This window comes from Oncorhynchus mykiss, chromosome 6, assembly GCF_057628025.1.
Source record: "Oncorhynchus mykiss isolate SJ-2025 chromosome 6, ASM5762802v1, whole genome shotgun sequence".
NCBI classification, from domain to species: Eukaryota; Metazoa; Chordata; class Actinopteri; order Salmoniformes; family Salmonidae; genus Oncorhynchus; species Oncorhynchus mykiss.
Window position 1 is genome coordinate 26,553,562 of NC_143027.1, and position 27,157 is coordinate 26,580,718.

General features: G+C 44.3%; 2 protein-coding genes across 7 annotated transcripts; one reads left to right on the forward strand and one right to left on the reverse strand.

Moving 5' to 3' along the window:
• Nucleotides 1-1,507: 1,507 nt before the first annotated feature.
• Nucleotides 1,508-18,465, forward strand: LOC110525610 (U5 small nuclear ribonucleoprotein 200 kDa helicase). The gene is made up of 44 exons (XM_021605888.3): nt 1,508-2,098; nt 2,469-2,632; nt 2,744-2,915; nt 3,089-3,281; nt 3,398-3,552; nt 3,649-3,801; nt 3,898-3,997; nt 4,119-4,255; nt 4,427-4,507; nt 4,686-4,859; nt 4,978-5,115; nt 5,274-5,429; nt 5,561-5,731; nt 5,906-6,099; nt 6,233-6,356; nt 6,517-6,666; nt 7,161-7,271; nt 7,367-7,498; nt 7,646-7,834; nt 8,015-8,212; nt 8,363-8,515; nt 10,096-10,176; nt 10,305-10,388; nt 10,476-10,582; nt 11,654-11,772; nt 11,894-12,048; nt 12,169-12,358; nt 12,489-12,662; nt 12,843-13,003; nt 13,130-13,357; nt 13,488-13,679; nt 13,845-14,023; nt 14,159-14,310; nt 14,415-14,523; nt 14,653-14,761; nt 14,866-15,055; nt 15,192-15,356; nt 15,519-15,640; nt 15,815-15,958; nt 16,132-16,308; nt 16,430-16,590; nt 16,827-16,908; nt 17,015-17,107; nt 17,299-18,465. The coding sequence occupies exons 1-44, from the start codon at nt 2,054-2,056 to the stop codon at nt 17,446-17,448; spliced, it is 6,414 nt and encodes a 2,137-aa protein (XP_021461563.1). The 5' UTR covers nt 1,508-2,053; the 3' UTR covers nt 17,449-18,465.
• On the reverse strand, nt 17,734-27,086 carry LOC110525611 (putative cytosolic iron-sulfur protein assembly protein ciao1-B). 6 transcript variants are annotated; one of them, XM_021605892.3, is made up of 7 exons: nt 26,671-27,086; nt 21,777-21,925; nt 21,559-21,670; nt 21,332-21,432; nt 20,971-21,163; nt 20,787-20,820; nt 17,734-19,157 (listed from the first exon to the last, which is right to left on the reverse strand). In XM_021605892.3, exons 1-7 carry the CDS (start codon nt 26,807-26,809, stop codon nt 18,923-18,925), a joined length of 963 nt encoding a protein of 320 aa, XP_021461567.3. In that variant the 5' UTR covers nt 26,810-27,086; the 3' UTR covers nt 17,734-18,922. The 6 variants fall into 6 exon arrangements, with proteins under 6 accessions (XP_021461567.3, XP_021461565.3, XP_021461566.3 ...); XM_021605890.3 differs by having other exon boundaries at nt 20,787-20,862; XM_021605891.3 differs by having other exon boundaries at nt 20,962-21,163.
• Nucleotides 27,087-27,157: the final 71 nt, after the last annotated feature.

Here is a 27,157-nt window from a genome sequence, read left to right on the forward strand (position 1 = left end):
TTGTTATGTTCATACAAATATATGCACATGTTAAGTTTGCTGAAAATAAACGCAGTTGACAGTGAGAGGACATTTCTTTATTTGCTGAGTATAGTAATGCACCGTCCTGGTTGAAAGTGACCCTGATACGTAAGTTCCTCTTCAGCACTTGTCTGACTCACATTATTTGTTGCTGCATGTCCTCTTTCTGATACTGCTCATATCTGAGTATGTACACAAATAGTTGGAAGTGAAAAAGTTCTCAAGAGATTCTACCACGTGTCTCCTATCTCATGCGGTCATGAAGTAGGAAGGGACCGAGAAACGACGAATTAGAGACAGCAAGAGGGGTCATTTAGTTTGTACCATCCTAGTGATTATCTAAAAGGACTTTGAAGGCACAAGCAATAGTACACTCAATAGTGTACTTGACATTTGTGTATGGTAAATGAAACGGACAGTTTCTTCTAAATTACTGAATTATAGGCATTTCTAGTTTTTGGAAAGGCATGGAATCCAACTACACATTTCAACTGAAACATCTGAACAGAATGTGTTTGTTGTGGTTGCTTTGACTGTGATATAGTACAGTGGCAAATGTTGCAATTCCCATACCAGGTGCTGTGTAGAAGGATGACCTTGAATTATGTGAAGGGCACATGCTTTAGTGAGAGCGCCCTCTACGCCTCACCCTTGTCTGAGCATTCTGTCCCCTGTTCCCTTGTCCTGTACACAGTTCTGGGGTTCGACCAAATGCCATTGTGGGTAACACTGCTCATCTCGCTGGGCTGCGCTCTCATCACAGCCCTGGTTGTGTGGTTCATCGTCTGTCCACGGCTTAAGAAGAAGATGAAGCGTAAATCTCATTGCTGTTATACAACTTTCATCTTTGAAAGGGAATCGATTGATGTAGAAATAATGCTGATTGCTGCCTTGCTGCTGTTTGTCCATCAGTTGAAGTGGCCTCCAGTCGCTGTGAAACTCCACTGATGGAGAAGACCCCCTCCAAACCTGCCACACAGGAGCATCCCTCCACAATCAAACCTTGTGACTCCGTTCCCCAGACACCACCAGCCGATAAGCAAAGGGTGGCCTTTAACATTGGAGGCTCAGAGGAGGCTGATCTGGACAGCAACATGGACACCAAAGACTTGGACGTCAGCAATAGTGAGATCCCCTAGTGACTAGTGACAAAATGATTAAGCTTTATAGTATTTTTCCACTCATCTTTATTGTTTGAACTGGTTGTATTGTTGCTGGTTATCCCTGTTAGGTATTAATTGCAGAATGGGCCCCATGACTATCACAGACCCACATAGTGGCCAGTATGTACAAACACAAAGGGAATGGAGCAACTGTAGGCAATTTCCTAACTATGTTTTTTTTTTAAGAATGGCACAGCAGCCCAATTATTAGCTATGCCTTTGTTGGGCAGTATTCACAAACCTATATGACCTCTTGTCATTATATAATTGTCACCAAAACCAAGCCAGGCTAACAATACAGTCAGTGGTGGTTGATGAGGAACAGTCTGAGTGGGGGTTTTGAACCAGGGACACCTGACCCAGCACTAACATATGGATGGGGATGCTATACTCTCACTATTAGTTTAGATTCTAGAAAGCCCTATATTTAATTAAATTGGCCAGAGCGGTACTGCTTCGTCGAATTGATAGAGGTAACTGTACAAAAAAATATAATCTCGAATTTGACCTACGACACGGACGGAAGCGGAAGTAGGAACTGAAGCGCCGCTTGTTGTTGGAGCGAGCGTGTTCGCAGAAACGGATGGCTAACGCTTTTACTAACAACAAGTACATCACATATCGCTAAGTGTATATATTGATAGAAAGGATTTTCGCTTACCTCTATTTCTTGATCCAAGCACATCAACATTGGCTGTGGAGCTAACGTTAGCCAATCGTAGTATAGCATCTCCATCTTAGCTAGCTGCTCTAGAAACTCGCTAGCTAATGTTCAGCTAGCTAACATTAACTAGTCATCGTTCTTCTAGTGACACTGTAAATTGTAACTGTTGAACCACAACAGTGCTTAAACATTAATTCAAGCAATCATGGCGGATGTTACTGCACGTAGCTTGCAGTACGAGTACAAAGCGGTAAGTATGAAATTGAACTAAGCTAACTTTAGCTAACTAACGTCACTTGGAGATGTTTTCACTCATGCTGTATTGTTTTATTGCGCCTAAGTAGTTTGCAGTAGTTCGGTAGTTATCTAACGTGTTACCGGTATGCTAATGTGTCTGGACAAAGTATTGTAATTTCTACTGGTTACTAACTAGGTAGTTAGCGAGAAGTTCGCCAGCTAACGTTAGTCTGTTAGCTAGCCAGTTTGTCCAATGTTGGCAAACGAATTTCTCAATAAGTGTTGTTTTTGTGCTTCAGTAAGTGTATAACTAGCCAGCATGGTGAAGGCAAGTTTACATTGCTTTACCCTTCCTCTTAACTTTGTCTATTGTCCAATACTAGAACTCCAACTTGGTCTTGCAAGCAGACCGTTCGCTCATTGACCGCACAAGGCGTGATGAGCCAACAGGAGAGGTGCTGTCCCTGGTGGGGAAGTTGGTGGGAACCAAGATGGGTGACAAGTCCCAGAGGACCAAACCTTCAATGCTGGAGGAGAGACGGGCAAAGTAAGTACAAGTGCCTCTTCAAGTATTTTTCTGGTGCATGTCTGAAACACTTCTTGACTGACTAACCCATGTATGACTATTCCCTCCACCTTTGTCTTTTGAACTGTGCAGAAGGAGGAAGAGAGATGAGGACAGGCACGACATGAACAAGATGAAGGGCTTCACCCTCCTGTCAGAGGGCATTGATGAGATGGTGGGCATCGTGTACAAGCCTAAGACCAAGGAAACCAGGGAGACCTATGAGGTCCTTCTCAGCTTCATCCAGGCTGCGCTTGGAGATCAGGTCAGAGAAACAGCTGTTAAGACTCTTGTGCAATTATGTGTCTGTCTCAAGGGGTAATTGTTTTGAAAAGAATGAAGAACACTATGCAGGCCATATATAATGGTGGAATGAACAATGTTCTAATCAAATCAATGACTTGAATATGCCTGTGCTGTATTTCTGTATCTCTGCAGCCGAGAGATATCCTGTGTGGAGCGGCTGACGAGGTGCTGGCTGTGCTGAAGAATGACAAGATGAGGGACAAGGAGAGACGGCGTGAAGTGGAGCAGTTACTAGGGCCTGCAGATGACACACGCTACCACGTGTTGGTCAACCTGGGCAAGAAGATCAGTGACTACGGTGGTGACAAAGAGCTCCAGAACATGGGTAAGAAAACGAACACAATGATGAAGGAATGTTTACATTATATTCACTCAACTGGATCATGCATTCATTTCTGGCTACTATTATGCACTAAAATGAACCAATGTTTCAACATACAGATGACAACATTGACGAAACATACGGAGTGAATGTCCAGTTTGAATCTGATGAGGAGGAGGGTGATGAGGACCAGTTTGGGGAGGTGCGAGATGATGGCTCAGATGAAGAGAGTGAAGGAGAGGAAGCAGACTTGGGCTGCACTCTGACAGCCAACGTAAGACCCCTCATTCACATAACACACACGTCTGTGTTTATACTAAACTACAATGTCTCTTTTAACCTTTGCACTAATTAAACATGTATCCTGTAGCTTGGTGTGACAGGTGATGTGATGACAGCCAAGAAGAAGGAGCTGCACCCTCGTGACATCGATGCCTTCTGGCTCCAACGTCAGCTCAGCCGTTTCTATGACGATGCCATAATCTCTCAGAAGAAAGCAGATGAGGTTCTGGAGATCCTCAAGGTATGTGTTTGTGTGTCTTATTTGTTTCAGTATCTCTGCCTTTGTCTATGTGGTTGCCTTGGTCTCTGACTGACTTCCTGTCTCTGTATTCCACAGACGGCCAGTGATGACCGAGAATGTGAGAACCAGCTGGTCTTACTGTTGGGATTCAACACCTTTGACTTCATCAAAATCCTTCGTCAGCATCGTCGCATGAGTGAGTACCTATCATTTCCACAACTAATGTACATTAAGTTAACATTTAGATGGGGACTATAACAGCATGCATTACCAAAATTGAGAGGTCACTCATAATACATTTCTCTGCTCCCTCACAGTCCAGTACTGTACCATGTTGGCAAGTGCTCAGAGCGAAGCAGAGAAGGAGAAGATCATAGGAAAGATGGAGACAGATCCAGACTTGTCCAAAGTTCTTTATCAGCTGCAGGAGACTGAGAAGGAGGATATTATTAGGGTAAGAAACCATCTTAATTGTTGTATTAATCACTGGATAAATCATTGTTTCTACGCTGTGTACTGTAGATGTATTGGAACAGACTGAAATGCATAGAAGGATAAATGATCACCTAAGCATTTAATGTTGGTTCCCTTGGTCTCAAACAACGGCTGGTGTTCATGTCTTCAGGAAGAGCGATCTCGCAGGGAGAGAGTAAGGAAGTCTCGTGTGGACAATGACTTGGAATCTATGGACATCGACCATGGAGAGGTGAGGAGGACCATGAATAATGCACACATGACTGTAGCCTGTCTATAGCCACTGTAATCCACAGACGATTTTAACATAAACTATAAACAGTACACACATGTAGCAATGATATACATTCAATATGAATACATTGATGCTAAATAAATCCTAACTTCAACCATTTATTCCCCCCTCTCAGTCCATGACCCCTAAACAGTTGCTGGACCTGGAGGACCTGGCCTTCACCCAGGGAAGCCACTTCATGGCCAACAAGAGGTGCCAGCTGCCCGATGGCTCCTTTCGCAAGCAGCGCAAAGGCTACGAGGAGGTGCATGTCCCTGCACTCAAACCCAAGCCCTTCGCTGACGATGAGGTGTGTGTGTGCGCCTATGTATCTTTTTGATGTAGTCAGTACTGACGCTTCTAGCAAGTGAATGGTCTTATTTTCAAGAACCTTCCCCCAAGTCTCAATTGATCATCTGTATTAATAGGTGCTGGTGACCATTGAGAAGCTGCCCAAGTATGCCCAGGCAGGTTTCGAAGGGTTCAAAACCCTGAACCGCATTCAGAGCAAGCTGTTCAAGACTGCTATGGAGACCGATGAGAACCTGCTGGTGTGTGCTCCTACGGTCAGTAAATAAACCACGGTCAACTATAATACACTGCTCTCTGCTCAGCACTCTGTCATGTAGCATATGTTCAACAGTGCCGTTGTTGAACTCTGTTTTGTTTTTTAACTTATCCCAATGTATTTTCTTCCTCTGTCTATTCCACTGGGGGCCTCCAGGGAGCAGGTAAGACCAACGTGGCCCTCATGGCTATGCTAAGAGAGATCGGCAAGCACATCAACCTGGACGGAACCATCAACTTGGATGACTTCAAGATCATCTATGTGGCTCCTATGCGCTCGCTGGTACAGGAGATGGTGGGAAGCTTTAGTAAGGTGAGACTTGTTATTTTTATGGGGTCAGAACTCAGTGTTATGTGCTGTCATGCACTTGAATTGCCAGGAGAGCTATGTTTGTATAATAAGGAATTCTGTGATTGTGTTTTGCATGTCTCCCTTCCTCTCAGCGTCTGGCCAGTTATGGCATCACAGTGTCTGAGCTGACAGGAGACCACCAGCTGTGTAAAGAGGAGATCAATGCCACCCAGGTCATCGTCTGCACCCCAGAGAAATGGGACATTATCACACGTAAAGGAGGCGAGCGCACCTACACCCAGCTAGTGCGCCTCATCATCATTGTAAGTACAGACACTCTCTCAAACTTAAATGGTTATGGACTTTATGCAAGACCCTTTAATCAAACATCCCATTACTATTGCCCAAGCATTTATGTTATTTGACAGGATTTTTTAAAACTGTAGTTATAAACTCATTGGGTGTAAGAGCTGTAACTGAGTGTGTCTGGTGGTCAGGATGAGATCCATCTGCTGCATGATGACCGTGGGCCAGTCCTGGAGTCTCTGGTGGCCAGGACCATCCGCAACGTGGAGCTGACCCAGGAGGACGTGCGTCTTCTGGGTCTCAGTGCCACCCTGCCCAACTACGAGGACGTGGCCACCTGCCTGCGGGTAGACCCCGCCAAGGGACTCTTCTACTTTGACAACAGGTCAGCCAGGGCTCAGGAAGGAGGGTCAATCTCTCCACACGCTCTCACTTATCGTCCTACTATAGATGAACAGGTTTTGTGAGAGGTTGGATTGGAAGCACAAATTTGACTGATAGTCTTTTCTGTCTTCCAGTTTCCGTCCAGTGCCCCTGGAACAGACATATGTGGGCATCACTGAGAAGAAGGCTATCAAGCGCTTCCAGATCATGAACGAAATTGTCTATGAGAAGATCATGGAGCATGCTGGGAAGAACCAGGTGAGGCCTGCTCAGCCTAGTGTTCTTCAACCATCATCTGACTCTGCAAAACATGAGAAACATGAGATCTGGAAAATCCTAATGTCTATCAGATGAGAAATATCAACAGACAGAACGTTCCACACAATCTGGTATTCCTGTGCTAACTTGTGTTTGTCAGGTGCTGGTGTTTGTCCACTCCAGGAAGGAGACGGGGAAGACGGCCCGGGCTATCAGGGACATGTGTCTGGAGAAAGACACCCTGGGGCTGTTCCTGAGGGAGGGGTCAGCCTCAACTGAGGTCCTCAGGACTGAGGCAGAGCAGTGCAAGGTGAGTTCATCTGACCTGGGGATTAATTTTAGCTAACAAAGCCTGTAGAATCTCTCCATGTGCAGAATTCTACACACATCTATCCCCAAATCTGTGAGTAAAAAAACAAATCTTACAATAATCTGATTATTTAAGCTGCAATATGTAACTTTTTGGGTGACCAAATTCACATAGAATTGTGAGTTATAGATCTGTCATTCTCATTGAAAGCAAGTCTAAGCAGCGGTAGATCTGGTTTATGTGCGCTATTTCTATGCTTCCCGGTAAGTTTCGTTTTTACATCTTTTACTTTTGGTTTTGAACACCAGCTTTAAACAGCTGAACATACAATATTTTTGATTATTGAAAATATATTTCACAGCGGTTTAGATTTGTCACAAACTGAAATTAATTGAACTATTATAATTTTAGCAACCAGGAAATGGCAAAGCGATTTCTGCATATTGCACCTTTAAAAAAAAAAGGAACATTACATACATTTTTTTCATCCCCAGAACCTTGAGCTGAAGGACTTGCTGCCCTACGGTTTCGCCATCCATCATGCTGGTATGACCAGAGTGGACCGTACGTTGGTGGAAGATCTCTTTGCTGATCGCCACATCCAGGTTAGTCTCTACTAACCTCTTTCCTTTAATACAGTCAGAGCTATTGTTACAATGTCACCGGACCTGTCTCACTGAAAGGGCTCTGTCTGTTTCAGGTGCTGGTGTCCACAGCCACATTGGCCTGGGGTGTGAATCTGCCTGCACATACTGTCATCATCAAAGGCACCCAGGTGTACAGCCCAGAAAAAGGCAGATGGACAGAGCTGGGAGCTCTAGACATTCTACAGGTTAGTCTGCACTGGCTGGATTAGACTAGTGAGGTACATTCACAGGGCTAGACTTCACTGTAGCAGAGTATTTTGTGAGCTAAATAATGCTCAAACTCTGTTAGCTTTGTGAGTTTGAATGACACCTGTGTTCTGTGCTGTGTTCAGATGCTTGGTCGAGCTGGGCGTCCTCAGTACGACACCAAGGGAGAGGGCATTCTGATCACATCCCATGGGGAGCTGCAGTACTACCTATCTCTGCTCAACCAGCAGCTGCCCATCGAGAGCCAGATGGTGTCCAAGCTGCCAGACATGCTCAACGCTGAGATAGTGCTGGGCAACGTGCAGAATGCTAAGGTGAGCGTAAACTGGATTTACAATACCTCACACAACTCACCACTAATAACAATACAGACATGCTGTGGTTTGCTACTGAAACTACTTGTGGGGAGACTGGTCAACTAGAACCATTAGTGCTAACATTCAAACCCTTGCTGCTGTAGTGGTCTCACTCCTCCCTTGTTGTCTCCTCATCAGGACGCAGTGAACTGGCTGGGCTACACCTACCTGTACGTGCGCATGCTCCGTAACCCCACCCTGTACGGAGTCTCCCATGACGACCGCAGCTCGGACCCCCTGCTGGAGCGCCGCAGGATGGACCTGGTCCACACTGCAGCCAATGTGCTGGACAAGAACAGCCTGGTCAAGTACGACAAGCGGACCGGCGCTTTCCAGGTACACACTGCTCTACACATGCACTCTGTCCAGTGGGATCAATGCAATGACACTGACCTATTGAGGCCTCTTCAAGATTCTAAGATGGTGAAAACAAAGATTATGCTATTGATATTCATATTAGATTACTTTTCTCGTCCTTCCCTGAAGGTGACGGATCTGGGTCGCATCGCCAGCCACTTCTACATCACCCATGACTCCATCCAGACGTACAACCAGCTGCTGAAGCCCACCCTCAGTGAGATCGAGCTTTTCCGTGTCTTCTCCCTCTCCTCTGAGTTCAGGAACATCACTGTCAGAGAGGTATGCAGCACTCTAGAATAGGGATGGGCACGGTTATTCAAATATCCAAATGGACGTTACTATTCGCTGACTTGGGAGAGTATTATATTGTTTAATGACAGTTTGTATGATTGCGCCACAAAAAGGATTCACCAGCAGCCTACACTGGTTTCACACGTGTAGCTTGTTGTTATTGTCGGTCAATCAAATCGCTGCTGCAATCAGAGGCTCCATGTGTAGCAAGTGAAGAGGGAGATCTGATCAATACAAAATGGAATTACAATTACAGAATTAAGTTGGCTAAATGAGAAGGAGTAGGCTAAAACAATCAACCAAGAGGTAGGCTGTTGTTTCATATGAATGGAGTTGTTGTAGACAAGGACAGGAAGCACATGCAAAAAATACTCAATTAGTTAGCTGTGCTAAGTTAGCTAGATAGATAACGGCAGCAACACGTTTTTCTATCATACCATCTGATAGTGCCTGTCTTGGCTGCATTGAATCGTTGTAAAGAAGCTAGCTACAGTAGCCATTTAAGTTAGCCAGGTAGTTAGCTAGAGTATTTAACTGGCCTGTAGCTAGCTAGCTTCTTTACAACGATTCGATGCAGCCAAGACAGGCACTACCAGATGGTAAGATAGATAACCTATGGCAGCAACAAGTTTGGCTACTTTCTTTCTCTCCCACACACACCCTTCTGCTGAAAAAAGCAGGGGGCAGCACACCGGCTGTCTCCATTGAAGTTTGAAAAGTCTTTTAGATTTTTTAAATTAAAACATGTATTTCGACTATCTGAATAGCCAGGAAAAAAAGGTGAAATCATTTAAAATGCCCATTCCTACTCTGGAATACTCTATTTAATTACCAAATCAAATGTATTTATAAAGCCCTTCTTACATCAGCTGATATCTCAAAGTGCAGTACAGAAACCCAGCCTAAAACCCCAAACAGCAAGCAATGGGGCGGCAGGGTAGCCTAGTGGTTAGAGCATTGGACTAGTAAGGTTGCAAGTTCGAATCCCCGAGCTGATAAGGTACAAATCTGTCGTTCTGCCCCTGAACAGGCAGTTAACCCACTGTTCCTAGGCCGTCATTGAAAATAAGAATTTGTTCTTAACTGACCTGCCTAGTTAAATAAAGGTAAAATACAATTTTAAAAAAGGAAGGTGTAGATGCACGGTGGCTAGGAAAAACTCCTTAGAAAGGCCAAAACCTAGAGAGGAACCAGGCTGTGAGGGGTGGCCAGCCTGTGAGGGGTGGCCAGTCCTCTTCTGGCTGTGCCGGGTGGAGATTATAACAGAACATGGGCAAGATGTTCATAAATAATAATAATCACAGTAGTTGTCGAGGGTGCAGCAAGTCAATAGCCGACCATTAGGCTTTTTCATAGCCGACCATTAGGAGTATCTCTACCGCTCCTGCTGTCTCTAGAGAGTTGAAAACAGCAGGTCTGGGACAGGTAGCACGTCCGGTAAACAGGTCAGGGTTCCATAGCCGCAGGCAGAACAGAAGGCCAGAAATGTTACTGAATGCTTTTGGCCCAGGTCTACACCAGAAACTGTACAGTAAAATGCTACAGATACATGAATGCTCTTATTTCAGGAAGAGAAGCTGGAACTGCAAAAGCTGCTGGAGAGAGTTCCCATTCCAGTGAAGGAGAGCATTGAAGAGCCCAGCGCCAAGGTATACTACTACTACACGTGTCAATGTTGACACTGTACACTGATCAATTATATGGAACACCACTGCAGTATGTATTGCTAGAGCCCTGTTGCTATGAGCCAGTTCTGAGATGTGTGTTCTTATTACAGATCAACGTGCTGCTCCAGGCTTATATCTCTCAGCTCAAATTGGAGGGCTTTGCTCTGATGGCTGACATGGTCTATGTGACGCAGGTAAGGCTACGTCCATTTGTTTGTTTGATTAGAGAGATGTTTTCAGTATGTTACCAGTATCTGACTGTTAACTATATCCTTCCTCAGAGTGCTGGAAGACTGATGCGAGCCATCTTTGAGATCGTCCTGAGCAGGGGATGGGCCCAGCTCACAGACAAGACCATGAACCTTTGCAAGATGATTGACAAGAGGATGTAAATTAACCATTGCTGTTTATTCCTAGTTTTCACTGATGAACACCTTAGTCACCAGTCCTAGTGAATTATAGTGGACAAAAATATAAACGCAACAATTTCAACGATTTTACTGAGTTACAGTACATATAAGGAAATCAGTCAATTGAAGTGAATTAATTAGGCCCTAATCTATGGATTTCTTATGACTGGGCAGGGGCGCAGCCATGGGTGGACCTGGGAGGGCATAGGCCCATCCACTTGGAAGCCAGGCACACCCACTGGGGAGCCAGGCCCAGCCAATCAGAATTACTTTTTCTCCACAGAAGGGTTTTATTACAGACACAAATACTCCTCAGTTTCATCAGCTGTCTAGGTGGCTAGTCTCAGACAATCCCACAGGTGAAGAAGCCGAATGTGGAGGTCCTGGGCTGGCGTGGTTACACGTGTGCGGTTGTGAGGCCGGTTAGACGTACTGCCAAATTCTCTAAAACAACATTAAAGGCGGCTTATGGTAGAGAAATGAACATTAAATTATCTGGTAACAGCTCTGGTGGACATTCCTGCAGTCAGCATGCCAATTACATTTCCCCTCAACTTGAGACATCTGTGGCATTGTGTTGTGCAGGTGCTTCTACACCTGCATTGCTTGCTGTTTGGGGTTTTAGGCTGGGTTTCTGTACAGCACTTTGAGATATCAGCTGATGTACGAAGGGCTATATAAATAAATTTGATTTGATTTGTGACATAACGGCACATTTTAGAGTGGCCTTTTATTGTCCCCAGCACAAGGTGCATCTGTGTAATGATCTAGCTGTTTAATCCGCTTTTTGATATGCCACACCTGTCAGGTGGATTGATTATCTTGGCAAAGGAGAAATGCGCACTAACAGGAATTTAAACACATTTGTGCTTGAAATTTGAGAGAAATAACCTTTTTGGATGGATAATTTTGGGGATATTTTATTTTAACATGGGACCAACACTTTACATGTTGTGTTTATATTTTTGTTCCGTGTACATGACGAGGCTAGAATGAAATGTGATGTTCTTCTGGTCTACTCTGTCTGAATGTTTCCCCCTCCTACACAGGTGGCAGTCCATGTCTCCTCTGCGTCAGTTCAGGAAGCTCCCAGAGGAAGTCATCAAGAAGATTGAAAAGAAGAACTTCCCCTTCGAGCGCCTCTATGACCTCAACCACAATGAGATTGGTGAGTCTGCTCTGCATTGCACCCCAAATGCCCCACCTTGATCTGGACCCACTAACACTACATACTCATTCATTCATCCCCGGTTGTTGAAGTTGTCATTGAAAGTGTTTCTGTCCCTCAGGTGAATTGATCCGCATGCCCAAGATGGGGAAGACCATCCATAAGTATGTGCACCAGTTCCCCAAACTGGACCTTGCTGTTCACCTGCAGCCCATCACCCGCTCCACACTGAAGGTGGAGCTCACCATCACACCAGACTTCCAGTGGGATGACAAGGTCAGTGGATCTGTATACTACCCTCAGGCTGTTACTGTTACTCAGGCTCAGATTAAATTAGGTTTTTCTTACTGTAACACACCCGCACATTCATACACACCCTCTCTGTGGCCCATACAGGTGCATGGCTCGTCAGAGGCCTTCTGGATCCTGGTGGAGGATGTAGACAGTGAGGTCATCCTACACCACGAGTACTTCCTGCTTAAGGCCAAGTACGCCCAGGACGAGCACCTGGTCACCTTCTTCGTGCCCGTGTTCGAGCCCCTGCCCCCACAGTACTTCATCCGCGTGGCCTCGGACCGCTGGCTGTGTGAGTGCGACACTCCTCTGGCTAGCTCTTATTAGTAACTTAGTCGATTCAAACTGTGTAAGCAAATCTAAAGTTTTGGAGGATGTCAATTGAAAATATTTCTCTCTCTCTGCACATATTTCTCTCTCAGCCTGTGAGACCCAGCTGCCGGTGTCTTTCCGCCACCTGATCCTGCCAGAGAAGTACCCCCCTCCTACTGAGCTGCTGGACTTGCAGCCCCTGCCTGTGACTGCCCTGCGTAATGCCGCCTTCGAGACCCTCTACCAGAACAAGTTTCCCTTCTTCAACCCCATCCAGACACAGGGTAAGACACACTCTGAGACTCTGAAGTGTCACCATTTGGGCTAACAGTTTCTCACTGCACCCATCTGACCTCTAAGACCAATGTGGCCCATTCAATGACTTCGATCAGGCCCATGCCTCTATACCTTTGGCGCTAACATTGTGAGTAAAATAACATGTGGTATTCTCTGTGTTTGTCCAGTGTTCAACGCTGTGTACAACAGTGATGACAACGTGTTTGTGGGAGCCCCCACCGGCAGTGGGAAGACCATCTGTGCTGAGTTTGCCATCCTGAGGATGCTGCTGCACAACGCAGAGGGACGTTGTGTCTACATCACACCCATGGAGGCCCTGGCTGAACAGGTACAGGGCTATCAAGATGGAGTGTTTTCAACTTTAACATAATGTTGTTTTTGTCTGACTTCTGATTATTCGCACTTATATTACCCATTCCTTCCACCCCGTTTAACGTCACTCGTGTGTGTCCAGGTGTTTGTTGACTGGCACCAGAAGTTCCAGGATGCTCTGAATAAGAAGGTGGTGTTGCTGACAGGAGAGACTAGCACTGACCTGAAGCTCCTGGGGAAGGGTGACATCATTGTCAGCACCCCGGACAAATGGGACATCCTGTCGCGCCGCTGGAAGCAGAGGAAGAACGTCCAGAACGTCAGCCTCTTCATCGTGGACGAGACTCACCTCATTGGAGGAGAGAACGGGGTAAGGCCATGATCCAAACTGATGAAACCTATGTATCCACATGCCTAGTGCTTTGATAGCAACTACACAATGCTTTTTTGACATGTCAAGTAAAATATATTGATGTTCATACTCACCGTCTTGCTTGAAGCCTGTGTTGGAGGTGATCTGCTCTAGGATGAGGTACATCTCGTCTCAGATTGAGCGTCCCATCCGCATCGTGGCCCTCAGCTCCTCCCTGTCCAACGCCAAAGACGTGGCCCACTGGCTGGGATGCAGCACCACCGCAACCTTTAACTTCCACCCCAACGTCAGGCCTGTCCCTCTGGAGCTGCACATCCAGGTCTGTACCATGACTGTAATGTCCTCTCAACCTGTTACATCATCAACCTGCTCTTATCCAAATAAAACCCCCATAAGGTTTTTCCATAAAATATATTATTATCTGGCTGGATAATATCATATCTGCTCAATTTACCTTAATTGTAATGCCTCTCTCCTCTCTCAGGGCTTCAATGTGAGTCACACCCAGACTCGCTTGCTGTCCATGGCCAAGCCAGTGTACCACGCCATCATGAAGCACTCCCCCTCTAAACCGGCTGTGGTGTTCGTCCCGTCCCGCCGACAGACCCGCCTCACCGCCATCGACATCCTCACCTTCTGTGCTGCTGATGTGGTCCCTCAGAGGTCAGACCCATAACCTTTACACACTTTAATCTTTCTGAGTGATGCAAGGAGTTTAATCTCTTTATGTATACAATGTTGGTAGATGTTATAACATGAGGTCTCAGAGCAGTAACAGATGTCCCTGTCTCCCTGTAGGTTCCTGCACTGCACTGAGAAGGACCTGGCTCCCTTCCTGGAGAAGGTGACAGACGGCACCCTAAAGGAGACACTGGCCAATGGGGTGGGCTACCTGCACGAGGGCCTGTCCACTACAGAACGCAGGATTGTGGAGCAGCTCTTTAACTCGGGTACAACTGGCATCTCCCTTAGACCTGCTGATATAGTACATAGTTAGAGAAAGTATAGCGGGTGATTGTTAAATGACATACTGTGTCTGGTCCTCTGTCTGCAGGTGCAGTCCAGGTTGTAGTGGCCTCACGCTCCCTCTGCTGGGGCACAAACATATCTGCTCACCTGGTTGTTATCATGGACACCCAGTACTACAATGGCAAAATACATGCGTAAGTAACACTGTTTATTTATTATATATATTTTTGGTTGTTGTAATGACTACATTTCCTAGTCTATATCACTCAGACCCCCCTGCCTCAGGTTAAGTGTGTTAGTGACCATGTCCTCTGTGTCCCCAGCTATGTGGACTACCCTATCTACGATGTGCTCCAGATGGTGGGCAAGGCCAATCGGCCCCTGCAGGACGATGAGGGACGCTGTGTCATCATGTGCCAGGGTTCCAAAAAGGTACGTCAGCAATATCCTCTTTTTCTCTCCATTTTCACTGTCACTTTTTCTTTCACTCCATCATTCTGTAATTTTAGAACCTAATCTATTTTTCTCAAATCTAGGATTTCTTCAAGAAGTTCCTGTATGAGCCCCTGCCGGTGGAATCTCACCTGGACCACTGCATGCACGACCACTTCAACGCTGAGATCGTCACCAAGACGGTGGAGAACAAACAGGACGCAGTGGACTACCTGACCTGGACCTTCCTGTACCGCCGGATGACCCAGAACCCCAACTACTACAACCTGCAAGGTGAGACAGGCACACCTACAGCACTGGCACTGCTCTCTACTGTTGAAATTCTAGACATGTAGTGTTTTTCCATACCTGTAGTGTTGTTGTCTAGGAGTCTTATGTTAATGTGCTGCTCTCCATCTCTCCCTTCCAGGCATGTCTCACCGTCATCTGTCCGACCACCTGTCAGAGCTGGTGGAGAACACCCTGCATGACCTGGAGCAGTCCAAGTGCATCAGCATCGAGGATGAGATGGACGTGGCACCTCTTAACTTGGGCATGATTGCTGCCTACTACTATATCAACTACACCACTATCGGTGAGAACTACCACAACCAACATCCCATTGTCACTAAATATGGCTTTATCAGTCACATCACCTATGCTGTGAACCACCCCATAGACTAAGCAAGTGTTAAAATAGAATACATACATTATACAGTATATAACTTGAGTTACTGATATTTTGTGTTTGTATCAGAGTTGTTCAGTATGTCCCTGAACGCCAAGACCAAGATCCGTGGATTGATTGAGATAATTTCCAATGCTGCTGAGTACAAGAACATCCCCATCAGACACCATGAGGACAACCTGCTCAGACAGGTAAACACACTAATTCACATCAATAATCATAATATGCACTTTTGCAGACTTACCCCACCCAAATAGTCATGTAGAACTGGAAGTAATGGAAAGTGTGAATTCATTGCTCACAAATACTAATCTGGAAGCATTCTATGAAATTGTCATTAATCAAGTTGTATATGTTGTTTTCAGCTGGCCCAGAAGGTGCCCCACAAACTGAACAACCCCAAGTTCAACGACCCCCATGTGAAGACCAACCTGCTGCTGCAGGCTCACTTGTCCAGGATGCAGTTGAGCGCTGAGCTCCAGTCAGACACAGAGGAGATCCTCAGCAAGGTGAATGAGAAATAAATAGATGCTTTGGTGCAGTCTACACTGTAGTAAATGGACTCTGTAGAGCAGAAAGACTCTAGTATGACCTAGTGTTGAAGAGTTCAGAAAGTAGAGGGTCAGATTTGAAGTGTGCTAGTGTTTTAAAATCTATGTGTATGGTTGTGTGTCCTGTCCAGGCTGTGCGTCTGATCCAGGCCTGTGTAGATGTGCTGTCCAGTAATGGCTGGCTGAGCCCTGCGCTGGCTGCTATGGAGCTAGCTCAGATGGTCACCCAGGCCATGTGGTCTAAGGACTCCTACCTCAAACAGCTGCCCTACTTCACCTCTGAGCACATCAAACGCTGCATGGACAAGGTAACACATCTACTACTGCCTGTTACTCTATTCATTTGTTACACTTCCATTTTCCAGACAAGGGATCATGGCCATCTTGCTTTGATGTGGATCTTGAAGCTGATCTCTCGTATTTCTCAAGGGTGTGGAGAGTATCTTTGACATCATGGAGATGGAGGATGAGGATCGTAGTGGGCTGCTGCAGCTCTCAGACACCCAGATAGCTGACGTGGCTCGCTTCTGTAACCGCTACCCTAACATTGAACTGTCCTATGAGGTGGCAGAGAAGGAGAACATCAAGAGGTGATTTAAATGGGGGTGTAGATGTAGAGGGGAATAATTGTGGGGAAATAGGTTGACTGAATATAGAGAGATCAGTACCACAGGAAAATGTTTGTTTGCTTCGGAGGTTGTTAATTATAAGGTGTTAATTATAAGGTGTTTGCTACTTACTACGACTGCTCAGTGAATCTATAGACCATTGAGAATGAGAGGAGCAGAGTAAGTGAAGGTGTCTGATCATATCTTTGTGTTTACAGTGGAGGTCCAGTGCTGGTTTTGGTCCAGTTGGAGAGAGAAGAAGAGGTGACTGGGCCTGTTATTGCCCCACTCTTCCCCCAGGTATGGATCATCACCTCCAGTTTGTCAAAGCTCCTCTAGTGATTCATTCAAAAAGCACAAACTCAACAATGACCATGTTTAACCTTTGACTGTGTTGTTGTTTCAGAAACGTGAGGAGGGCTGGTGGGTGGTGATTGGAGACCCCAAGTCCAATAGCCTGATCTCCATAAAGAGGCTGACCCTGCAGCAGAAGGCCAAGGTCTGTTTATAACCCTAACTGGACCTTAAAGAGCCAATACATGCAAGCATCTGCGTATTTTGACAGTTGCCTACATGTAGACTAGCATGTAATTGATTTAGCTTCTGAAAGCCCGAAAGTAATCATAAAGGTGAATACCCTCTGTGTTAGCAATGCTTGGCCTCACTCTGTGCCCTTTTCTCCCATTGCAGGTGAAGCTGGACTTTGTTGCACCAGTGCTGGGCGTTCACAACTACACACTGTACTTCATGAGTGATGCCTACATGGGCTGTGATCAGGAGTATAAGTTCAGCGTGGATGTGAAGGAGGCAGACAGCGATGGAGACAGTGATTCAGACTAATCAGGCATCAGATGACAAGTCATTTCTCAATTCAAGCTGGGATCAGTAGAGTTTGTTTGTTTTATACTGAACAAAAATATAAATGCAACAATTTTACTGAGTTAGTTCATATGAAGAAATAAATACATTTCTATGGATTTCACGACTGGCAATACAGATACCATCAAAAAAATGGGCCTCGGGATCTTGTATTATTGTTCATTGCCCGTAGCTTATGCCTGCTCATACCATAACCCCATCATGGGGCACTGTTTACATCAGAAAACCACTCGCCCACACAATGTATTATGATCATGCTCTTTAATATGCCACGCCTGTCAGGTAGCTGGATTATCTTGGTAAAAGATAACCGTTCACTAACAGGGATGTAAACAAAGCACAAAATGTGTGAGAAGCCTTTTGTGCATATGGAACATTACTGGGATCTTTTATTTCAGCTCATGAAACATGGGACCAACACTTTACATGTTGCGGTTATTTTTGTTCAGTGTAGATGAGTCACGTTTATGGGCTGTTATATTCTATTGTGCTTGAGGTAATTGTCAGCCCTTTTTGTTTAAATGTGCTCCAGTCAAGGATAGTGATGTGTATATAGTACCCAATTAGAGAAGTCTGCTTACATTTTTAGTAAACAAATCATAGTATATCAGAGATTGTCTCAATTTGTCTGTAACGGTTTCACAACTCTGCAATCATAGTTGGGTACTCTCTAAATAATCTGTCAATTGTCAAACTCTGATTACTTTCCCCTTAAATCAGAAGAAAGGATCCATCCATCGTGTGTAATCATAGTGGCCTCTGACTCGCTCAGGTGGAACAAGCTGGCGCCTTTCAAGACTAATTTGAATGTCATTGAACAGTCGAAATGTATTTTTTCCCCCTGGCAACAACTGATTAGTACAAATAAATTCAGTTACTCCCAACCCTGTCTGCTATTAAGAGTGAAAAGCTTGTTTTGTTTGCTGGTGAAATACCTTTGTGCTGTCATAGCTTTTCCAATAAAAATGATCCAGACTACTTTGACTGTAAATTAATATAATCTGAAGACCATCTTTATGAACAATTAATATAAAAGGTGAAAGTGAAGACATTTTCCATCAACGCTTACTAGAAGTGGTTTCTGGAAACATTTATCTAGCATCTAGACATAAGTGTGCTGAATCCCTTGATTTTATTTTCTTGATATTACAAAACACCATTGGAATGTGTATATTGTATTGTTAATCAAATACATAATTATGACATTTAGGGCCCACATTCAGTTTTGAACCACAAGTGCACAGGCAGGTATCAGTATAATGAAATCAAAACCACTCTAACCTCATTAAAACAGGTTATTGCAAGAGGGATTAATAATAAACATCATACATGACAATTTCAGTGCTGTTGGCACCCTTGACAGTACAAGGTAAATTCAGCATTGTTAAACACTGGATCTGGAAGTCCTAACTAGCCCCACATACTGTACATGTTCTCAGACCCCAGACTGGTAGTTCCAGACTGCTATCTCCCCATTGTCACTGCAGGAGACAAGGAGCCCAGCCTCCTTGGGGTTCCAGGTGATACAGTTGACATCCTGGGTGTGGGCCTTGGGTACATGGGCAGACAGGGAGAAAGCAGGCTGGTCTGGGTCAGCAGTCTCATCCTCCTTAAACACACGTACTCCGTCATCACCACATGCAGTCGCCAGGGCACCCGTCAGTGGACACCTGAGAACAACCAAAGAGTACTGACTTGGTGAATCTGGCTACATTTTAAAATATGTAAATCCGTTCAAATATAACCTACCTTCCAAAAGTTTGGGGCCACTTAGAAATATCCTTGTTTTCCATGAAAACATTCATGAGTTGCAAAAAGAATAGGAAATGTTGACAAGGTTATAAATAATAGTGTCCTTCAAACTTTGCTTTCGTTCAAAGAATCCTCCATTTGCAGCAATTACAGCCCTGCAGATCTTCAGCATTCTAGTTGTCAATTTTTGAGGTAATCTGAGGAAATTTCACCCCATGCTTCCTGAAGCACCTCCCACAAGTTGGACTGGCTTGATGGGCACTTCTTACGTACCATACGGTCAAGCTGATCCCACAGCAGCTCAATAGGGTTTAGATCCGGTGACTGTGCTGGCCAATCCATTAGACAGAATACCTGACTGCTTCTTCCCTAAATAGTTCTTGCATAGTTTGGAGATGTGCTTTGGGTCACTGTCTTGTTGTAGGAGGAAATTGGCTCCAATTAAGCAGCGTCCACAGGGTATGGCAAGGCGTTGCAAAATGGAGTGATAGCCTTCCTTCTTCAAGATCCATTTTACCCTGTACAAATCTCCCACTTTACCACCCACAAAGCACTCCCAGACCATCACATTGCCTCCACCATGCTTGACAGATGGCGTCAAGTTCTGCATCTCACGAATGTTCTTTGTGATTCGAACACCTCAAACTTAGATTAGTCTGTCCATAACACTTTTTTCCAATCTTCCTCTGTCCAGTGTCTGTTCTTTTGCCCATCTTAATTCTTTATTTTTATTGGCCAGTGTGAGATATGGCTTTTTCTTTGCAACTGCCTAGAAGGGCAGCATCCCGGAGTCGCATCTTCACTGTTTACGTTGAGACTGGTGTTTTGTGGGTACTATTTAATGAAGCTGCCAGTTGAGGACTTGTGAGGCATCTGTTTCTCAAACTAGACACTATAATGTACTTGTCCTCTTGCTCAGATGTACACCAGGGCCTCCCACACTTTCTATTCTTGTTTGGGCCAGTTTGCACTGTTCTGTAAAGGGAGCAGTACACATTGTACGAGATCTTCAGTTTCTTGGCAGTTTCTTTGCAATTTCTCACATAGAATAGCCTTCATTTCTCAGAACAAGAATAGACTGACGAGTTTCAGAAGAAAGTGCTTTGTTTCTGGCCATTTTGAGCCTGTAATCGAACCCACAAATGCTGATGCTCCAGATACTCAACTAGTCTACAGTTTTATTTTTTCTTTAAATCAGGACAACAGTTTTCAGCTGTGCTAACATAATTGAAATAGGGATTTCTAATGATCGATTAGCTATTTAAAACAATAAACTTGGATTAGCTATCACAATGTGCCATTGGAACACAGGAGTAATGGTTGCTGATAACGGGCCTATGTAGATATTTTTTTTAAAAATGTTTTAAATTTGCAGTGTCCAGCTACAATAGTCATTTACAACATTAACAATGTCTACACTGTATTTCTGATCAATTTGATGTTATTTGAATGGCCAAAAATGTTTGCTTTTCTTTCAGAAACAAACATTTCTAAGTGACCCCAAACTTTTGAACGTTAGTATATATTTCTATAAAGAGGACTCTCACCATGCAATATCATACACTGTCCGTCCATGAAACCCTGAAAGGGTACAAACACATTTCCAAGCCGTGTCAGTGCCTTCTGTAAAAAAAAAATTAAAAACTATAATAAAAAAAGTTGTTTTTCCTGACCTTCCTTTTCACCACACCATCTATGGAGCATTGTGTGTATCTTTCTCACCCTGCCCACCTTCTGGCTGACATTCTTTCCAGATCTTTACAGTACAGTCATCACTGCAGGAGGCCAGCCGCTGGCCACTTGGGTCAAAGGTCAAACCCCAGACAGTGGAGGTGTGTCCTTCCAGGGTCGCCCTGCACTCCCAGTCATCATCCTCTTCTTTATAGACACACACATTGTTGTCGTAGCTACATGAGGCGAGGAGCTGTGTAGAGAACATCACTTAGCTTTAGTGGGGTAGACAGTGAATGCAGAGTACAGAATACTGAAATTATTAGTCCAGAGAAGCCTTGCAATAGCAATGGGGTGTCATGAGATTATATAACATTGCTATTAGTACAAGGAGTGAAACAGCATATGAAATAGGCAGTACCTCCTGTGTTGGGTGCCAGACAACATGCTTGACATCCTGTGTATGAGAGTTTACCACACTCACACACTCATACTCATTCTCATTCTCATTCTCCTCATCCACTGAGAAGGAAAGAGATTGTGAGAGACTATTCAAAACTACATACAGAGAAACAGTTGAATGTTAATACTTGTTTCACGTGATAGAAATACAAAGACATTTTATTCCTATATTGATGCCGCACTAACCTTCCCAGATCCAGACGCTCTTGTCTCTACTACATGTGGCCAGCAAGTTACCGGATGGGGCCCAGGCCACACATTTGACCTCATTCTCATGTCCTTCCAACACAGTCAAGCACTGAAAGAAACCGAGACAGTGTGATGCTCTCAACTAGGGACATATCTTACCATCACCATAAATGCATATACAGTAGTAAGCTGTTCACAGTGACCAGTCCCCTCACCTCAAAATCATCATTCTTCTTTTTCCAGATGCAGGTTGTGGCATCAAAGCTGGCTGAGGCCAGGTAGTTCCCACATGGGGACCATGCCACCTTTCTGACAGTTCTCTGGTGTCCATCCTGGAGCAAGGTCTTGCATTCCCAAGAGTCACCTACACAGATAATCAAATGGGGGTCATTTTTTCCAGTAGTATGCTACTGCAACCTACAATTTGTGGCGGTCTGGCATGTGGGCATTCCTGCATCCCCCCAAGCATCCCATTGGTTCCTGCATGAAACACCGGCAACACTGTGTGCTAACTACACTGAACAATATAAACGCAACGTAAAAAGTGTTGGTCCCATGTTTCATGAGCTGAAATAAAAGATCCCAGAAATGTTCCGTAAGCGCAAAAAGTATTTCTCTCAAATTTTGTGCACAAATGTTTACATCCCTGTTAATGATTATTTCTCCTCTGCCAAGATATTCCATCTACCTGACAGGTGTGGCATACCAAGAAGCTGTATAAATATCATGATCATTACACAGGTGCATCTTGTGCTGGGAACAAAAACAGGTCACTCTAAAATGCAGTTTTGTCACAACACAATGCCACAGATGTCTCACGTTTTGAGAGAGCATGCAATTGGCATGCTGACAGCATGAATGTCCACCAGAACGTTTCCAGAGAATGTAATGTTCATGTATCTACCATAAGCCGCCTCCGTCATTTTAGAGAATTTGGCAGTACGACCAACACTTGCAAACCAAGTGTAGCCACACAGGCCAAGGACCTCCACATACAGCTTCTTCACCCAGCTTCCCTGAGAAACTGTGTCAGTGAAGCTCATCTGCACGCTCGTCGTCCTCATCATGGTCTTTACCTGACTGCAGTTCGGCATCATAAGCGACTTCAGTGGGCAAATGCTCATTTTTAATGGCCACTGGCACGCTGGAGAAGTGTGCTCTTCACGGATAAATCCCGGTTTCAACTGTACCGGGCAGATGGCAGACGTATAGCATCGTGTGGGCGAGCAGTTTGCTGATGTCAACGTTGTTAACAGAGTGCCCCTTGGTAGCAGTGGGGTTATGGTATGGGAAGGTAAAGCTACGTACAACAAACACAATTGCATTTTATCGATGGCAATTTGAATACACAAAGATACCGTGATGAAATTGTGAGGCCCATTGTCGTGCCATTCATCCGCCACCACCACCTCATGTTTTAACATAATAATGCACAGCTCCATGTCGCAAGGATCTGTACACAATTCCTGGAAGCTGAAAATGTCCCAGTTCTTCCGTGGCCTGCATACTCACCAGACATGTCATCCATTGAGCATTTTTGGGATGCTCTGGTTCAACAGCATGTTCCAGTTCCCACCAATATCCAGCAACTCCGCACCGTCATTGAAGAGGAGTGAGACAACATGCCACAGGCCTCTAAAAGCCTGATCAACTCTATGTGAAGGTGATGTGTAGCGCTACATGAGACAAATGGTGCTCACACAAGATACTGACTGGTTTTCTGATCCATGCCCTTGTCTTTTTTTTAGGGTATCTGTATTCCCAGTCATGTGAAATCCATAGATTAGGGCCCAGTGAAGTTATTTCAATTGACTAATTTCTTTATATGAACTGTAACTCTGTAAAATATTTGAAATTGTTCATGTTGCATTTATATTTTTGTTCAGTGTAGTTTGCGACACAGTGTGCACAGCAAGCTACGCCTAACAAAATAAATGCAACATCAAATCAAAATCAAAATGTATTTGTCATATACACATGGTTAGCAGATGTTAATGCGAGTGTAGCAAAATGCTTGTGCTTCTAGTTCTGACAATGCAGTAATATCCAACGAGTAATCTAGCCTAACAATTTCACAACAATTACCTTATACACACACACAAGTGTAAAGGAATTAATAAGAATATGTACATAAAAATATATATGAATGAGTGATGGTATAGAACAGCATAGACAAGATGCAGTTGGATGGTATAGAGTGCAGTATATACATATGAGATGAGTAATGTAGGGTATGTAAACATTATATTGAAGTGGCTAGTGATACATCAAGATGGCAAGATGCAGTAGATGGTATAGAGTACAATACATACATATGAGTAATGTAGGGTATGTAAACATTATATGAAGTGGCATTGTTTAACTTCTTGGTGACAGGGGGGCAGTATTGAGTAGCTTGGATGAATAAGGTGCCCAGAGTAAACTGCCTGCTACTCTGTCCCAGATGCAAATATATGTATTAGTAGTTTTGGATAGAAAACACTCTAAAGTTTCTAAAACTGTTTGAATGTTGTCTGTGAGTATAACAGAACTCATATGAGCAGGAGAAAACCTGAGACAAATCCAACCAGGAAGTGGGAAATCTGAGGTTTGTAGTTTCATTTAAGTGATTGCCTATCCAATATGCTGTGTGCCTATGGGGCCAGATTGCACTTCCCAAGGCTTCCAGCAGATGTCAACAGTCTTTAGAAAGTTGTTTAAGGCTTCTACTGTGGAAGGGTGTCGAATAAGAGCTGTTCCAACAAGTGGACTAGGCTGAGGCCAATCAGTTGTTTACTGCGCGGTCACGCCATTCCTTCTTTTTCCTCTGTAATGAATACGCTATTGTCCGGTTAGAATATTATTGAAGATTTATTATAAAAAGACCCTAAGGATTGATTGTAAACATACGACATGTTTCTACAAACTGTAATGGAACACTTGACTTTTCATCTGGATTTTGCGCTCGCGCATTGTGCCTTTGGAATAGTGAACTAAACACGCAAACAAAACGGGAGGTATTTGGACATAAATATGGACGTAATCGAACAAAACAAACATTTCTTGTGGAAGTCCTGGGAGTGTATTCCGACGAAGATCAGCATAGGTAAGTGAAGATTTATAATGCTATTTATGACTTTTGTTGACTCCACAATTTGGCGGGTAACTGTATGGCTTGCTTTTGTGGCTCAACGCTGTTCTCAGATTATTGAACATTGTGCTTTTGCTGTAAAGCTTTTTTGAAATCTGACACAGCGGTTGCATTAAGAACAAGTTTATCTTTAATTCTATGTAAAACATGTATCTTTCATCAAAGTTTATGATGAGTATTTGTTATTTGATGTGGCTCTCTGCAATTTCTCTGGATGTTTTGGAGGCATTTCTAAACATGGCGCCAATGTAAACTGAGGTTTTTGGATATAAATATGAACTTGATCGAACAAAAAATACATGTATTGTGTAACATTGATTCCTGGGAGTGTCATCTGATGAAGATTGTCAAAGGTTAGTGATTCATTTGATCTAGATTTCAGCTTTTTGTGACACCTCTCTTTGGTTGGAAAATGGCTGAATGCTTTCTGTGACTAGTTGCTGACCTAACATAATGATATGTTCTGCTTTCGCCGAAAAGCCTTTTTGAAATCAGACACTGTGGTTGGATTAACGAGAAGTGTATATTTTAAAATGGTGTAAAATACTTGTATGGTTGAGTAATTTTAATTATGAGATTTCTGTTGTTTTGAATTTGGCGCCCTGCAATTTCACTGGCTGTTGGCGAGGTGGGACGCTAGCGTCCCGAATGATCCCAGAGAGGTTAAAGTGGCTGGTGATACATTTATTACATCAATTTTTCCATTATCAAAGTGGCTGGAGTGGAGTCAGTATTTTGGCAGCAGCCACTCAATGTTAGTGATGGCTGTTTAACAGTCTGATGGCCTTGAGATAGAAACTGTTTTTCAGTCTCTCGGTCCCTGCTTTGATGCACCTGTACTGACCTAGCTTTCTGGATGATAGCGGGGTGAATAGGCAGTGGCTCGGGTGGTTGTTTTCCTTGATTATCTTTTTGGCCTTGCTGTGACATCGGGTGGTGTAGGTGTCCTGGAGGGCAGGTAGTTTGCCCCCGGTGATGCATTGCGCAGACCTTACTACCCTCTGGAGAGCCTTAGGGTTATGGGCTAAGCAGTTGCCGTACCAGGCGGTGATACAGCCCGACAGGATGCTCTCGATTGTACATCTGTGAAAGTTTGAGTGTTTTTGGTGACAAGCCAAATTTCTTCAGCCTCCTGAGGTTGAAGAGGTGCTGCTGCGCCGCCTTCACCACGCTGTCTGTGTGGTTGGACCATTTCAGTTTGGACCATTTCCATTTCAGTTTGTCCGTATTTTCCTCAAAGCGAGCAAAGAAGTTGTTTAGTCTGTCTGGGAGCAAGACATCCTGGTCCGCGACGGGGCTGGTTTTCCTTTTATAGTCCGTGATTGACTGTAGACCCTGCCACATACCTCTAGTCTCTGAGCCGTTGAATATCGACTCTACTTTGTCTCGACACTGACGCTTAGCTTGTTTGATTGCCTTGCGGAGGGAATAGCTACACTGTTTGTATTCAGTCATGTTTCCGGTCACCTTGCCCTGATTAAAAGCAGTGGTTCGCACTTTCAGTTTTGCGCGAATGCTGCCATCAATCCTCTGTTTCTGGTTTGGGAATGTTTTAATAGATGCTGTGGGTACGACATCGCCGATGAACTTGCTAATAAACCCACTCACCGAATCAGCGTATTCGTCAATGTTGTTGTTCGCCGCAATGTGGAACATATCCCAGTCCACGTGATCGAAGCAATCTTGAAGAGTGGAATCCGATTGGTCGAACCAGCGTTGAACAGACCTGAGTGCAGGAGCTTCCTGTTTTAGTTTCTGTCTATAGGCTGGAAGCAACAAAACAATCAGAATTGTGGCAACCAGGAAATGGCGGAGCGATTTCTGCAATGTGGATCTTTAAAAACCAATATAAATATAAAGAGGTGCCTGCTAATGCAGAAATGCCCACATGCAGGAACACCCCCTTCAAATTTTTGTTTTGTTTCCGCGGGCACATGCTGCTTTTAATGTTAATTTCACAGCGGATTTGTCGTATTTACCTTCCCTTCCCCATATCCGAATGGCTCGGTCACCACCGCATGATGCCAGCAATGTGCCTTTGGGGTTCCATGCCACATACCAACAGCGGGAATCTGGATGCGCATTGAATTTCTGCAGAAGGGCCACAGTGTCGTTCATTGCTAGCAAGCTGCTATCTAGCTAGTGACTTGTTATTGGCAACTGATAATGCTGCTACCAAAACAGCAAGCTAGTCGTAGCTATGCAAACGTCATACACATAAACAAGGAAGACAGCTAATATCCACTTTAAATACGAGGTTTGTATATGGTATTTGTAAATAAATTTCGCAACTAACGTTTTACCAAAAATACTCCATCAATGTGCTAGTTTCTCTTCCTCTCCGTAGGTAAGTGCTGCCAATCTAAAGTCCATTCGGCTCATTACTGCCACTATCAGTACACGATGATCATTGCATGTTTTATGGACACGTTGTACCAAATGGCCAAAGTGTAACTGCAGAATATC